At 39.1% G+C, this 16,953-nt stretch overlaps 1 protein-coding gene across 3 annotated transcripts in view; it reads left to right on the forward strand.

Moving 5' to 3' along the window:
* Positions 1 to 2,060: 2,060 nt before the first annotated feature.
* The window catches only part of OtopLc (Otopetrin-like c), a 210,778-nt gene continuing 195,885 nt past the window's right edge, over positions 2,061 to 16,953 (forward strand). Inside the window, exons 1-2 of one of the 3 annotated variants that reach the window (XM_067784685.1) lie at positions 2,061 to 2,151; positions 11,524 to 14,029. In XM_067784685.1, coding sequence (XP_067640786.1) covers positions 11,793 to 14,029 — 2,237 coding nt within the window. In that variant the 5' untranslated portion in view covers positions 2,061 to 2,151; positions 11,524 to 11,792. Of the gene's footprint in view, positions 2,387 to 11,523; positions 14,030 to 16,953 lie in introns of all 3 variants that reach the window. The other 2 variants (XM_067784684.1, XM_067784683.1) reach the window with 2 other exon arrangements.

Below are 16,953 nucleotides of genomic sequence, written 5' to 3' on the forward strand. Positions count from 1 at the left end.
CCTCATGGTTCCACCCCCTAGAAGGTTTCATGTGGTCATACTAAATCGTTTCCGATATGGTCGGGCCAGCACCTTAATAGTGCTTGTTACCGGAACGTAGTGTGCATCCGACAAAGGACCATCAACATCGATAACACTCCCCAAAACCTTCGGGGAGTAGCCTTATCGCTACAACAACAACAACAAGCAAGCCTACGCTGGGAGTCCCAAAACCTGCTTTTGTGAGTAAAATGACTTTGCCGCCCATACCAAAATAGCCATGTCATACATATTTTTATTCAAGTAATGTTTTTCCAAATTACCGAAATGGTTTGGGACAGCTGTTGACTGTGTCGAACCAGAAATAAATAGATCCTACATGCTGTGAGGTCACTTTAGTGTCACTCAGGCAGACACCGAAGCAGCGAAGGAAGCTGCAGAAATTCTGGAGAAAGTAAGCTGCTGTTGTTTTTTTAAAAATTTGCCAAAATGTCAGTTTTTATATGTGCTGATTTGGAGCTTTACGCCCGATGAATTTAAGGCAAGAACATTTTTTTCTCTTTTAAAAAATCGTTTTGCTTCCTGTTCCCTCCTACGCGTTTCGATGCTGTCGCATCTTCTTCAGGGAGTCTAATTTTTATTTAAAAAAAGAGAGTAAATCGTTAACAATTATACAAATTACAATCAACAGTAATTTTATATCACACTTACATTCAACTATTAGTAATAACTAACAAAACCCATATTTTGTACGTCTAACCTCACTGTACTTAACTTATTTAATGTTGGTGGCTTTTCTGTCATCTCCGTACTATATCACGCTCTTGTCCCAATATATATATCGATAGGTAAACAGCCTTTAAGGCAATAATCTCATACAGTACGTCATCAAGAAGTGTCCTTGAATGTAAGCAAGAATTGGGTAAACTTCGCTCAGGCCCGACTATGCATATATGCTGGATTCCTGGGCGTAAAGGTATAGAAGGTAACGTAAAGGCTGACGAAATGATAAACGAGGAAGATGCTATCGATGAATCGACGGTAGACGTCCTAATATGCTTGGAAGGAGCCAGGAGTTGCAAATAATCCACTAAGCAGGAAAATTAGGGCTTGTCAGTTACAGCAGGTGCAGGAAATTCGGGATATAGTAAAGGAAGGGTTGAGCAAATTCTGTGTTTGTGTCCTATGCCCGCCAAGTCAAGGCTCCAGCTACTAGGGGCCCAGAGTTGCTACTTTCACGGTGGGATAATCAATGGTCCGCAACAGTTTGGTAAGCTATCCTGGAAGAATCCGAACGACAGAGGACAGCCAAGGGTTCTAGTAAATATAACGTAATATCGGAAGAAAACTGCTGGACATCAGTAGGATAACAGGTGACGCAGAGTCGCGGTAGCCTGGGATATATCGGGACGGCAACAGCTGGGCGGTGATATGAAAATGGGTAGCGGAGCGAGCAATAGCACAATGAGACGACAGAGAACGTACCAGTAGCGGAGCCGAAGGAGCGAAGATGCACAGAGGTGATTTGATTCCTGTTCGATGTTAGGTGCTGCAGATATGTAATATCCACGGAGTGTTTCGATCGAATGTATCTGGGGCAGTAAGGAGTAGTGATCGTATATGGCTTGACAATGAGCCTAGGTACGTGTGTCCTTATTTAATTCAACTCACTCTCACCCAAGCACTAATTTAATAGATTAAGACTGGAATAATTATTTTTAACAACGGTTAGCATGAAACCTGCCTACTGGTTATATAATATGCAGCCCTATACGAATATATATTTTACTACCAATTTTTTGTTTGCTTATGTGGTGCGAGCGCCTGGAAGCGGCGCGGGAAATCCAACACTCGTACTCCCGCAACTCATTTGTGCTTCCGGTACTTCCAATCGGCTGCTGGTGCTGCTCTTCTTTTCCTGTTGTTAATACTTACTACTACCAGCTTATTTGTTAAGTTTTCGTTCGTTATGCGAACGCACAATTCGTCTAAACTTCGGCTCGTCGATGTCGGCTATCGTTTGTCATGTGAGTAGTGAGCGGCTGGAGTGCTTCTGCTTTTGTGTCATTCCGAAGTTGAGTGTCGCCACAGCAGGATTGCAGCTTCCTTGCACGCGTTATAGCAATTTTTTTGTGCTCGCTTATTTTGCGTGTGTATGTGCATGTGCTATATGTATGTAATTATAATCATACAGGATACAGATATAAAAACGTATTTTGGTTATTGAAATAACAAATTTTTAGAGAAAACAGATTTAATTGAATTGCATAAACTGCTTTGCGTTTTCTTTGGTTGGGTGTGAACCCAGCTCAAATTGCTTGGGTAAATGGATTTAATCTAAATTTCAGTGCAATGTAAACAGGGAGTTGTAAAGATCATACAATTATGTATACATACATATATATGAGTAAATTGTGTATTAAAATGGCAATATCCGGTTCCGGAACGCGTAAGCTTTAATTTATGTCGAAGTGTAAAAAATTTGTTTGAAAATAAAAAACTGTAAATTGTGTGCAAAATTTTTGGTGTATACACACTTGATTGTTAGGGCAGTGACGAAAATCAAGCTTATATATGTACATACATAAATCTATAACATACATATATTATCATAAGGATGTAGTCACAAATATATCAAAATGTGTGTATGTGTGTTAGTGCCAGTGGATGAGTATTTACTACGTAAATTTTTTTGTTGTTATGTTGGAAAAGCGAAAACTACTTGCGTATAAGGAAAAGAAAGTGATACGCATACAAAAACAAAGGCACAAACACAAAAGAAAAAGCAAAATCATAGAAAAAAGAAATGCCTATAAGCCAGATAACTCCACAATACTAATAACAACAACAATACAAATACCAATTGCACCGTAATAATAATCTAGCAACAACAATGAAAAATTCAAAGCAGCAGAAATAGTGTTATCTCTTGACAAACAACCGTAACCACAATATTATAGTCAGTCACTCAGCCAATTTTTCGCCAGCCTCCTTAACTTTTCTATACTACAATTACAATCCGGATGAAACGAACCGACATTCGTACACTTACTCGCACTCAAAATGGGACAGTCTTTTATTCAATAAAATAAATTTTGTTTGACAATTTTTTTTTGTTAGCCACTTAATTTTTTCATACAAACTTAATTTGAAAAATCTGTTTAGTATCTTCGAAAAAAATTAAATACCCTTAAGTATTAATAAAAAACAATTTCGATTTTCTTTATTATGTCGATTTTTTTACTATAAATGACAATTTGATGATTGTTTAAAATATTTAAGAAAAAGTTTGAACTTAAACTTAGTTAAAAAAAATGACAGTATTTTTTAAGTAAAAAAAAAACAAAATTTTACAATTTCATTTAGTAAAATAGCATTAGACTTTTTTTTTGACAAACGTTAACTTAAATTTTTTATACTCAGTGTGCTTTGCACACAGAGTATATTAACTTTGATTGGATAACGGTTGGTTGTACAGGTATTAAGGAATCGAGATAGATATAGACTTCCATATATCAAAATCATCAGTATCGAAAAAAAATTTGATTGAGCCATGTCCGTCCGTCCGTCTGTCCGTTAACATGATAACTTGAGTAAATTTTGAGGTATCTTGATGAAATTTGGTACGTAGGTTCCTGAGCACTCATCTCAGATCGCTATTTAAAATGAATGATATTGGACTATAACCACGCCCACTTTTACGATATCGAAAATTTCGAAAAACCGAAAAAATGCGATAATTCATTACCAAAGACGGATAAAGCGATGAAACTTGGTAGGTGGGTTGACCTTATGACGCAGAATAGAAAATTTTTAAAATTTTGAACAATGGGCGTGGCACTGCAATTTAATATCTTCACAGTATATAAGTAAATTATGTCAACATTCAACTCCAGAAATGATATGGTGCGATAAAATACAAAAATTAAAGAAAATTTCAAAATGGGAGTGGCTCCGCCCTTTTTCATTTAGTTTGTCTAGAATACTTTTAATGCCATAAGTCGAACAAGAATTTACCAATCCTTGTGAAATTTGGTACGGGCATAGATTCTATGACGGCAACTGTTTTCTGTGAAAATGGTCGAAATCGGTTGAAGCCGCGCCCAGTTTTTATACACAGTCGACCGTCTTTCCTCCCGCTCGGCCGTTAGGACAATAACTGAGCAAAAACCTATATATCTTTACTAAAATCAGTCCACGTACTTATCTGAGCTCACTTTATCTTGGCAAAAAAAAAAAAAAAAAAAAAAAAAATGGCCGAAATCCGACAATAAACACGCCCACTTTTTCGATATCGAAAATTACGAAACATGAAAAAAAATGCTATAATTCTATACCAAATACGAAAAATGGGATGAAACATGGTAATTTGATTGCTTTATTGACGCAAAATATAACTTTAGAAAAAACTTTGTAAAATGGGTGTGACACCTACCATATTAAGTAGAAGAAAATGAAAAAGTTCGGCAGGAATACTGTTCGTGGTATTATATATATAAATAAATTAGCGGTACCCGACAGATGATGTCCGGGGTCACCCTGGTCCACATTTTGTTCGATATCTCGAAAACGCCTTCACATATACAACTGGCCCCTTTTAAAACCCCCATTAATACCTTTAATTTGATTCCCATATCGTACTTTGGTGGTTAACCAAATATTAAAATATTATTTAATTTATATGATATTTAAAATATTATCTACTAAATTTTCTTTATTGAAGTATTCAAAAATTTTCGTTTACCAAAAAGTAATTCTATAACGAAATATTTAAAATTCAAAGTATAAAATACAAAGTTAATAATTTAACAACAAATAATAAACACTATAAGTACAAAACAATTTCTAGAGTCACCACTGGTCCACCTTTATGGCGATATCTCTAAAAGGCGTCCACCTATAGAACTAAGGCCCACTCCCTTTTAAAATACTCATTACACCTTTCATTTGATACCCATATCGTACAAACATATTCTAGAGTCACCATTGGTCCACCTTTATGGCGATATGCCGAAATGGCGTCCACCTATAGGATTATGGCCCACTCCCTTTTAAAATACTCTTCAATACCTTCCATTTGATACCCATGTCATACAAACACATTCCTGGGTTACCCTAGGTTTATTTTCCTACATGGTGATTTTCCCTTATTTTGTCTCCAAAGCTCTCAGCTGAGTATGTAATGTTCGGTTACACCCGAACTTAGCCTTCCTTACTTGTTTTATGTACAATAAAAAAAAAAATCCCATCAAAAAATCACCCCTATTACGGTTGCCAACGTCAACCAACCATCAATTCGTATCGTCGTCGACATCACGTCGTATAAACATCAATGCATAATTGGTATTTACTAAGGCAATGTATTGATGTTGACGTGATATCGATAAAAATACCATCCCTATATTTTTAACAGCTCTTTATGTATAATTTGTATTGAGTTAATTTTTTGTTTAGTGAACAACTTGTGGATCTAAATAACTGCTGAAATCTATTAGTGCACAATTAAGCATTCCGGGCAAAATACACACAAGGAATTTGTTTACGAACTTTAGTGAATATATTGTAGATGATTGGATTTCTCTTTAGTACACTATTAGCAACTCCCTACCTTTCAGAGCGTGGTACACTAATGGAAAACTTAATCGAATTCGGGAGGGGTATCAAAATACCCGAATTGACCACGGTATTAATAATCTGAAGGAGGAAATAAAAAATCCTTGAAATTTCACAAAAACCTTTTAATGAACCACTTGAAAGCTTGCAACTGTGTTTGCAAATATTTCCTAACGCAAGTAAAATTTTTATACTCCGACTTCGGATTATTAAAATCGAGGTCAATACGTGTCTTTTGGTACCTCTCCTGAATTTTTTGGGCGTGTTTTAGCAGTCGACCGCTACCCTAGAACATTACCACAATTCTACTAAACTGACTGTTGTTGGTTATTTTGACTATTTTCTGAAATTTAATAAAAAATTAATAAATAAGAAGCATAAAAATCATAAAAAAGCTTATTTTTTGAATTTTTAATAGTTGAATTTTGTATTGCCGCGCTTGTCGTCACCAAAAACTGTGTCGACAAACTTTGTGTCGCGTCAGGTCAACACAACTTCAATATTGTTTTAGCCAATACCAAAAAAGCGTCAACACCTATCAATAGTTATCGACGTTGACAACGCCGATACCAATTCATGAGCGTCGACACTAATTTTCTCACTATTGACAACCGTAATAGGGGTGAATATTCTGCACATGAAATATCCCATTTAACCTGAGAGTTCCTGTCGTATAGGTACTGCAGCTATACTAAAATTTTGTATTCGCATTCGAAATCGTATTCAGATTCGCATTTGTATAGTTGCATTATTTTTCAACAACAACTATTCGTCAACTCTTTGGCTCTTCCTTCTTCCTTTCGCCTTTTAGTTTCGTGTCAGTGGTTTATACTCGACTTTAGGCTCGTTGTATATGAAAATGTATGGCATCTGTATGTGTGGCTGCTTTCGTTGAGAGTCAAGTCGTTATTATGATGGTTTAAACTGTCCCTTTCGTTGGCTTTCGAATGAACAATCAAACAATGGTTGAACGCCCAAATATTATTTCAAACTGCCCAACTTCAAGCTTTTACTTACTTTCACGGATTTTTTGATAAAAAGTTATTATTCGCTACATATATACATTTAGGTATGTATATTATTTTTTGGACATTTTTTATACTCAGCCGAGCAGAGCTCACAGAGTATATTAACTTTGTTCGCATAACGGCAATTCGTAACAGCATAAACTAATCGAGATATATATAGATTTCTATATATCAAAATGATCTGGGCAAAAAAAGAAATTCATTTAGCCATGTCCGTCCGTCCGTCCGTCCGCCCGTCCGCCCGTAAACACGATAACTTGAGTAAATTTCGAGGTATATTGTTGAAATTTGGTATGTAGGTTCCTGGGCGCTCGTCTCAGATCGCTATTTAAAATGAACGAAGTCGGACTGCAACCACGCCCACTTTTTCGATATCGAAAATTTCGAAAAACAGAAAAAGTGCGATAATTCATTATCAAAGACGGATAAAGCTATGAGACTCGGTAGGTGGGTTGACCTTATGACGCAGAATAGAAAATTAGTAAAATTTTGGACAATGGGCGTGGCACCGCCCACTTTTAAAAGAGGTAATTTAAAGGTTTCGCAAGCTGTAATTTGGCAGTCGTTAAAGATATCATGATGAAATTTGGCAGAAACGTTACTCATATTACTATTTGTGTGCTAAATAAAAATTAGCAAAAGCGGATGACGAACACGCCCACTTAAAAAAAAAATTTATTTTAAATCAAATTTTAATTTAAGAAAATTTCAAAATGGGCGTGGCTCCGCCCTTTTTCATTTAATTTGTCTAGAATACTTTTAAGGTCATAAGTCGAACAAAAATTTACCAATCCTTGTGGAATTTGGTAGGCGTATAGATTCTATGACGATAACTATTTTCTGTGAAAATGGGCGAAATCGGTTGAAGCCACGCCCAGTTTTTATACACAGTCCACCGTCTGTCCTTCCGCTCGGCCGTTAATACGATAACTTGAGCAAAAATTGATATATCTTAACTAAACTTAGTTCACGTACTTAACTGAAGTCACTTTACCTTGGTATAAAAAATAGCCGAATTCCGACTATGACCACGCTCACTTTTTCGATATCGAAAATTACGAAAAATAAAAAAAATGCCATAATTCTGTAACAAATATGAAAAAAAGAGATGAAACATGGTAATTGGATTGGTTTATTGACGCAAAATGTAAATTTAGAAAAAAACTTTGTAAAATGGTTGTGACACCTACCATATTAAGTAGAAGAAAATGAAAAAGTTTTGCAGGGCAAAATCAAAAGCCCTTGGAATCTTGGAAGGAATACTGTTCGTGGTATTACATATATAAATAAATTAGCGGTACCCGACATATGATGTTCTGGGCAACCCTGGTCCACATTTTGGTCTCGAAAACGCCTTCACATATACAACTAACCCTCTCCATACAACTAACGCCACTCCTTTTTAAAACCCTCATTAATACCTTTAGTTTGATACCCATATCGCACAAACACATTCTAGAGTCACCCCTGGTCCACCCTTATTGCGATATCTCGAAAAGGCGTCCAACTATAGAAATAAGGCCCACTACGTTTTAAATATTCATTAACACCTTTCAAATGGTACAAACACATTCTAGAGTCACCTCTGGTCCATCCTTATGGCCATATCCCGAAAGGGCGTCCACCTATAGAACTGTTTAGGCCTGCACTCCCTTTTAAAATACTCTTTAATACCTTCCATTTGAAACCCATGTCATACAAACACATTGCAGGGTTACCCTAGGTTCATATTGCTGATTTTCCCTTATTTTGTCTCCAAAGCTCTCAGCTGAGTATGTAATGTTCGGTTACACCCGAACTTAGCCTTACTTGTTATTTGCTCTATATGAGCATAATCCAAGCTGAGAAGTTTTACTCGAAAACTTTCTTGTGTGCATAACATCTACGCCCATAAAAAAAAGCTGGATGTGAAAGTATATTTTATGGTATTTCATAGTTATACATATGTACATATATATATATGTGCCGTTTTTTGTTACGGTTTGGACGGATTTACTACCAAAATATATTTTGTATAGTTCATAACTGAAACTTTGCATGCATTAGGTGCTAAACTATTCCATGCTCAAGTTATGTATCTACAAAGCTGCCCATCTAACGCTAGAAGGTCTGGACTGTGAACTTGATGCTACCTTTATGTATCCGGATCTGGACCGAAGGAAGTATACTTCCGTTCAATGCAATGGATCCAATTGAGTCTTGTTGCATGTGTTTAAAGGTGTTCATGGTGCATGTCGTGGAAGATCGAACGATCTTTTTGTGTTCACACAGCATTTGCCAGCAACAATGCATAGCTTTCGTACATGCGTATATACCTACCAAGTATAAATATATGCAGGAGAAGGTAAAACTGGTACAACAAAAAGAGACACAGCTTAGGTTGAGACTGATTGTCAGCAGATCGATCATCTCATCGATCGACTATAAAGAGATCAACCAGGTTGTATAAAGTTTTCTAAAAACCTTCAAAGTTTTTTATGTCTTCCTGGCGGTATGTCATACAGACATATAGTTCAGCCCTAGTTTAGTAGCTCACATCGTGCGAGACACTTCCTCCACGTGACAACTGAGCTCAACTTTTACAGAATAACAGAAGGCCAGCCTTTTTCCCCCAACTTTTTGCAACTCAGGGAAGGTTTTCGTATTCTTCTGTACCATATTCCGATCTATTTGGTGCGGCTTCCCTTCGTTTGGTATTTTTAAATCAGAAGTTTTCATTTCGTTCTGAAGATGGGTTACCCCCACGGACCAGCCATTTCATCCTAAAAAGTGTGCCGGTCTATTAAGGCAGCCACCTTTCGTTTCGTATTTTGGAATTAGAAGTTTTCATTTCATTCTGAAGATGGTATACCCCCATGGGTTATCACCACTGTTAGTTTTACGGTTTTGTTAGTTCTAAAGCGTTAAGTTTTACACTATGCATTCATTCAGTCAATGTGAGGCCCTTATGGACCAACCATTTCAACTAAAAAGTATTTTTTTATACGTACTTAAAATACACCCCGGGTAAGCTAATGTTGTAAGACCTGCACGTGATCTTTGCGACTTTGCAACCCTGCACTTGTTTCCACTCTTTTCTGCTTCTTCGACCATGTGTAGGTCTGATTTTGGAACCATCGGTTTAGACGTGTATCGTCTGTCATTTAAGCGCTTGGAAGAGTCTCTTGACGCCAGCCACAATCCACCTCAATTGTGGCTCTAAGAGGCCAATTGAAGCACAGGGAAGGTACTTGGTAGTCCGCCTAATATTTTAAGACGCCATACTGCTATGGCCATATGGTCTGCGCTCAAGCTGCGTGGATGTCGTTGCACTTGTTAATGCTATGTTCTTCGTCATGAGGTATACTAGTGAAATGTGCAGAATGACATACAGTGCAGCCGTCGGGGTTGTTTCTGTTATTCTAAGTATTGATAATCTTCATACCCTCCTCTAATTTTTTGAAGGACTTTCTTTTTTGAGAGGCCGTGCACCAAACAAGAACTCCATAGTTTTGTATAGGTGTTACAATCGTTGTAAATGAGAGAGGGCGATATATATCCAAGTATTCGTTTACATGCATAAAGTGCATTTGAGGCCTTTTTCACTATCTCCTCCACGTCACGCCTCACAGCTTAGGCCTAGTCCAATTAGCCACCTTATATCTCATATTAAATAAGACTATGACCTTCTTCTCCGCGTAGTGCTCAAGCCGACATTAGATTCCCAGGTATGTATATCCCTAAGCGACCGATCCATCAAAGAGGTAATTGTTGGAAGGAACTTTCCACTTATAACACTGCAGCGTCGCCTGCGTACGCCGTAAGTTTGACGGGTCTTTTGGACTTTATTATGCACATCCATCAGCTTCCACGATTTTGTTGCATGGCAGGGAATATACCATCTGGGAAATGTGCGTCGAGAAGCGCTTCAAGAGAATCTTCAATACTAAGTGACCAATTCTCGTTCTATTTCTTTATTAGACCCTGGGCTATATTTCATTCAGCTAGGACTATCCTCAAACGCGATGTTTCGCTGGAGCACTCGATGTCCGCAAAGAAATATTTCCATGAGGCTCCCTTCGCCTTGTGGATTTAATTGCGAAGAGCGAAACCAAAACCGAAACCGGATCTTAAATTTTAATCGATGTCAATTCTTGTTTCTATGATACCGTCTAAAGTAAGCACTAATGAATTATCATATGATTGAAAGTACGTGCGTGGGCACATCTTCCGCGCATTTTAGTTGGCGTTGAGCCAATTGCAGTTCTTTCCAAAAATCAAAAAATGCGCATTAACAAAACTATGAATACGTTGCTTTCATGTCTAGACACCCCAGGCTGAGTACGTTTGAAATACAACTTGCTTTCATATGCAACTGCGTACGGAGAATAATCCACCCTTTGTTGGTACCCATTTACGAACATTATTCTCTTTATTTTGGTTTTCATAGCTGTTGATTCAATTTTTGGCTGACTGTTGCTATTTCCTGCTTAATGCATTATTTTTGTCTTCAACCGCTGGCAAGACTCAGTCATACTTCCTGGAGGCTTGACATTTCCTTGTCAGCAGCGTAAGAAAAAAAGTAATGCGTTTTGGTATTTGTAATTGCCGTTGCTTCTGTTGTTGTCGCCCATTTATTGCGCGTAAAGGAATCGTAAATATAAATTTGTTGTATGCCTTATCATCGTGCTTCTGTGTGTGTGTGTAATTCGAAGGACATGCCAGCCTATCCCTGACACTTGTACGCGCAAACAAAAAATTGTGACGTAGAAAATTCGCTCGAATGCTCAACCGAATATTAGAGTACAACGCAATAATAACAAAAATACAACAGCAAAAAAGTGATTTGTGCAAATGTTATTGTTGTTTTTGTCTGTATAAGAGTAAATACCAATAGTGTTTTGCGCATTTGTTCTCACTGTAGGTCTACGAACTTAAAGATGCCACAAGCGACAGTTGATGCAACACTTTGAAGTGTTGAGGAAAAGCAAAGAGCATAAAAATAAAAACACTAAAAAAATAGAAGATATCATATGTGAACTTATAAGAAAACAAGAATAAAAAAGTGAAAAATAAAATTTCTTATGTGACTCATAACATAATAAAATATATTAGTTAAACAAATAAAAAATTGAGCACCAGCAAGCTCTGACAAAACTAACAACCCCTCTCAATTGCTAGAAACTACAAATTATGGATAGTTCTCCCGATCTATCCTTGAAGCTGCGCCGGGGCTCTAGCGATTCACGTGACAACTTCTATATGGATTTCGCGCAAGGCATTGACTCGGACATCGAAGAGGTGGATAATAGCGCTTTGGCGCTTCAACCGCAGCAGCAGCAACAACAACAACAACCACCGCCGCCACCTCCCTTACCCATTTTAACCAATGAAGATACACTCCTCGCAGGTTATATACCACCACCACCGCTTATTATGCAAGGACAACCACTGCCTACGCTTACCGAACACGATGATTTACCACCCACACCACCGCCACACGACCATCAACAAAATTCAGACAACGCAGCCCATTCTCCACCACCACCTCTTTCGCCAACTTTTTCGGTTTTAGAAATGATACCACCACCACCACTATCGCCACCAACAATAATATCATCACCACCATCGCCGCCTACTGCGCTACGTCCAATAGCACCACCTTCACCACCAATCGAAACTGAAGATGAGGGTGACGATGGCGATGTGGATGAAGAGGATGGCGAAGAAGATGATGATAAGACAACGCCACCGCCACCTTTGCCACCGCTGCCATCTAATTTTTCGTATGTGCATGGCAATGGCGCACATGGCACTGCACTTGGTGGCACAAGTCAAGGCATTGCTACACCGCCGCTTAACAAATCGCCCTCAACCTCACCATCACCACCGGATACGCCACCACCATGTCGTAATGTGGAATTATCTATGAGACAAGTCTCATCTCCGCCGCCATCAATGCAGTCAATGCTACCTTTGACGCCACCATCTGAGAGTGATCAATCACAACCTAACTCACCACCACCATTGCCACCACAACACACTACACTACCACAATCACCACCACGTTCAACGGGTTCGCCTGTTAGTTCAGCAGGCTCTCAACCACGTTCGACGGGTTCACAACAACGCATTGTGCTAATGGCCTCACCTCCACATTCTGTAAGCTCACAACGTCGTTCTATAGGTTCACCGCAAGGCTCTATTGTTTCGATGTGTTCGCAACCACGTTCGATTGGTACGCCACCACGCAGCAGAGAAATGGTAGCGGAAGGTGCACCAGCTACACCTCCCCCAGATTTTGGTGAACCCAGTGATGTTATTGCAGCAGCACTAGCTGCCGCAGTCGAAGTGAAATCTGTTGAGTTAATACAAGGTATTGCGCAGGGTAGCGCCTATCATATGATCGATGAAAACAAATCACTAAACGAAGATGAGTCTACAACTATAACAACACCGCCCAGCAATGGCTACTCCGGTTCGTCTATTATGGCACCACCAGCTGATCAGTTGGGGGAGTTGGAGTACGATACAGAAATTATGTTAGCTGATATACCACCACCGTTGGGCATGGAAGATGAAGCGGCTGATGTTGGTCAAGCAGAAGTAATGGATATAGAACAAACTGTGCAAAAAACCAGCGCAGAACCAATGGAAGTCGAAGAAGTTATTGCTGAAGAATCAAAGTCTGAGCAGCAGTTAAGTGATGTTATAACTGAGGAGCACACAACAGCCGATACCCCAGCTGATGAGGTCGTTGAAGCTCATGGCACACCAACATCACAGCTAACACCACGCAGTACACCACATCCCACTCCACCCGTTTCGGGTTCACCAAAGAAAAAACGCAGCAGCATCACCGGCAGTGCTGGTGGTAGCGGCGGTTCTGGTAGTCGCGGCCCCAGTCGCAGCGCTAGTCGTAGTGGCAGTCATAGCGGCAGTCATGGTGGTGGTAGTCGCAATGCTAGTCGTAGTGGTAGCGTACGCGGCAGTATGGCATCACGTGCTGGAAGCATTGCTGCTGCATCAGTAGGTTCAGCTGCAATATCGATTGCGTCGGGCTCGCAGCAAGCTATCGAAACAGCTGCGGCCGCAACTGCAGCATCTGTTGCATCGCCACAGAGCTCAATTAAATCCCAGCGTAGTCAACCATCAGTAAAGTCATTACACTCGAAACATAGCGCTTCACCGCCAATGATGAAGAGCCCAGCGGAAGGTGATCGTCCACCGGTAATGCCATCACCACCAATGATGCGTTCACCACCACTTGGCAAGAGTCCACCAATAATGCATAGTCCCCCGAAAGTGACTAGTCCTCCAAGAGTGTATAGTCCACCGTTGGTTGGTAGTCCACCAACACGTAAAACTGATTCTGTGGAATCGAACAGAGAGGTTGAAGAAAGAGCTGCAAAGGGCCCAGCAGCTGCAAGGTAAGTGCTTCTTATTTATTACTATAATAATAATAATGGAAAAATCACTAAAGTCTGAAAAAACAGGCATAACTAAAAAGTCGGATGATAAAAAATCGTGTTTGGATCCTTACCCTCTGCAGTTTTTATTTTGGCAAGTTATGGAAATGAAAGAAAATGCATACATACGTACAATAGGGTAGGCCAAAAATAGATGGAAAATGTAAAGTCGCTGAAATATTTACGGGCCTTTTTTAGGCAGACATGCAGTCAATTTGTATGTATGTATGTATTATGGTGGAATACTCTTGCTGAATTTGTGTTTGAACGTTTGATTCACATCGAACAGACACAAAAATTGCTTTTTTTTTGGAGAAAATTCAATTTTTCGTTTAAAAAATTTTGGTTATCTTAGAAAAGAATCCACTACTAATTTTTTAATGCCGAACTGCGAAACTAACATGTTTATGACTTTTTACAACATTTTTGGCAAATTTCATCAATTGTCAAGAATCTTTGGAGGTATAGATGGAGATAGACTTTCCGGGATGAAGGGATGTGACGAGCATCATTATGCTAGAAAGCCGTACTTATTCTCCGGAAACCTACGCCAAAAATAGACCAGGAAAATATACTATGGGCTATCAAATCATTCGAGCCTTAAAAATTGGGGAAACGGGTGGAGTGATACCAACCATGTAGCAAGCCCCGGGCCAGAAATTGATACCCACATCTACATAGTATATTTTCAGGATGATTAAAAGATGGTTATGCTCCTGAAGCCTAGAGAAATGTACTTGTGGTGCTCATGCTTAAAACGTGGAAAACAAAGCACTTTGAAGCCGAAGACTACAGGCCAATAAGCCTCTCCTCTTGTGTCCTTAAAACACGGGAAAGACGTTTTACCCTGCAAATAAGAGAAAATGATAGCTTCTTCAAGATGAACGCAGCTCAACGCGCATACCAGAAGGACAAATCGGTTGAAAGCGCCCTTCATGCGATGGTCAGCGTCATCGAGACGTCACCGAGCTGTAAAGAATACACCTTGCTTCCTTGGCATTGAGGATACTCCAACAACGTTCAAACGGAGAGCATCTGCAAAGCACTTACAATACATGGAACCCAAGGCTCAGCGGTTTGCATGGTTCGATTCTCTGCTCAGAAGAAGGAGCGTCAACGCTATTTTAGCTGCTGGCTCATTCAGTAAAATGGCTACCAGAGGCATTACTCAGGAAGCTACCGCCTCTTCTCTGGATATTGGCTATAGAAATTCTAGTAATCTTCAGGCAACAGGTAGTCGCATACATTGACGACTTAATGATTCTGATAATAGGTAAATTCCTGGCCGGGCTGGGGTAGAACCAACAAAAGGAAAGATTGTCTTGTTCGCGAGAAACATAAAAAACTACTCCCTTTAAGTAGATCATGCAGGCTGCCAGATTACTGGAACGTATCGCAGGAAGAAATTATGGTAGTTAAGAAAACAGCAGACATTTTGGAGGAAGTATCCTTAAGCTGCAGTGACGTCAATATTGATATATTGATAGTCACACCATGGCAATAATATCACACAGTACTTCATCAGGAAGTGTTATAGAATGCAAAGAAGCATTGGAAAACATTCGCTAATGGTGGATCATAAATCTGTACTGGGCTCCCGTTCATAAAGATATAGAAGTTAACTAAAATGCAAATGAGTTGGGAAGAAGGGTACAGCACTCGCTGAATCGACGGCTAACGTCCCAATCTGTTTGGAGGAAATCAAAATATGATCCATCAAGCAGAAAAGTGGCTTATATCTCTGAAGAGAGAATACTTAAATCTCATGATGGGTACACTGGAAGAAAAATACTGGTAAAATCAACCGAAATACGAGTCAATTTAACCGAAATTTCTGTAAATTTTTATCCATCGCAACAAGATGTTGAATCAACTGCGCACAAATCGTTGATTCGTAATTGACCATTTTAGTAGTCGAATGAACAAAAAAAGTTGTGGCGACAGCTTTGTACGAAAGTACCTATGTTGCGGCATTTGCAAGGCAGATGAGTTTTCACTGAAACCCCGCTTAGGAAAATTTTCTTCTAATTGAAAAACCTTATTTCTAAAATTTTTATGTTGTTTGCCCGGGGTTTGAACACAGGGTCTTCGGTGTGGTAGGCGGAGCACGCTACCATCACACCACGGCGGCCGCCAGCATACAAAGGAAAAAGTAGATAGCGCAATGAGCGTAAAATTCTCTTTGAAATTTGCTCATATATTGACTGTTGATCGCTGTTGAAATGACCAGTGAGATCAGTTGTGTTAACAGAAAAATCAGTTAGATTGATTAGGAATCTGTCAATTTTACAAAATTTTGTTAACTTAAGAGCGACAATTTCTCTTCTGTTGAAATGACTAAACTAATTTGTTCGCTTGACAAAGAACTCGGTCGAATAAACCATAATTTGATCGATTTCACCGACTCTCCGTTAAGTCAAGAACAACAGAACCGATTTGTAGATTTTACTAGCACCATTTCTTCCAGTGTATACTGTCTTCTGGCGTCACATGCTTGCAAGCTTGGTATCATCGGTAATAGCACCTAGGTCCTAGAAAACTTCTAATATTTGCAAAGAGGACGGTGTTATGCTATAACTTAAGTGATTCGGGTTCTTACGTTTGGTCGTCTAGCAAATTTTGGTAACACTATGGACACATTCAGTCTATGTGAGGTCTAATTGAGCGGCCAGTTCAACCTAACCTAACCACTTGAGCAAATATGACAACACTTTTCACATAGACTACAAATTTAAGGTTCAACTATTTGATAAGTGCTTATTTTGTTTATAAAAGTCCATCTAGATACGAAGCTTCGCAGGATATCGATGCAGCAAGTACGATATGCCCATGAAAGCTCCAGGTTTTTGCCAAGAGGACAGGGTTCTTAAATGACGATAAGTTTT

Source organism: Eurosta solidaginis, chromosome 4 (assembly GCF_040869045.1).
Source record: "Eurosta solidaginis isolate ZX-2024a chromosome 4, ASM4086904v1, whole genome shotgun sequence".
Classification (NCBI taxonomy): domain Eukaryota; kingdom Metazoa; phylum Arthropoda; class Insecta; order Diptera; family Tephritidae; genus Eurosta; species Eurosta solidaginis.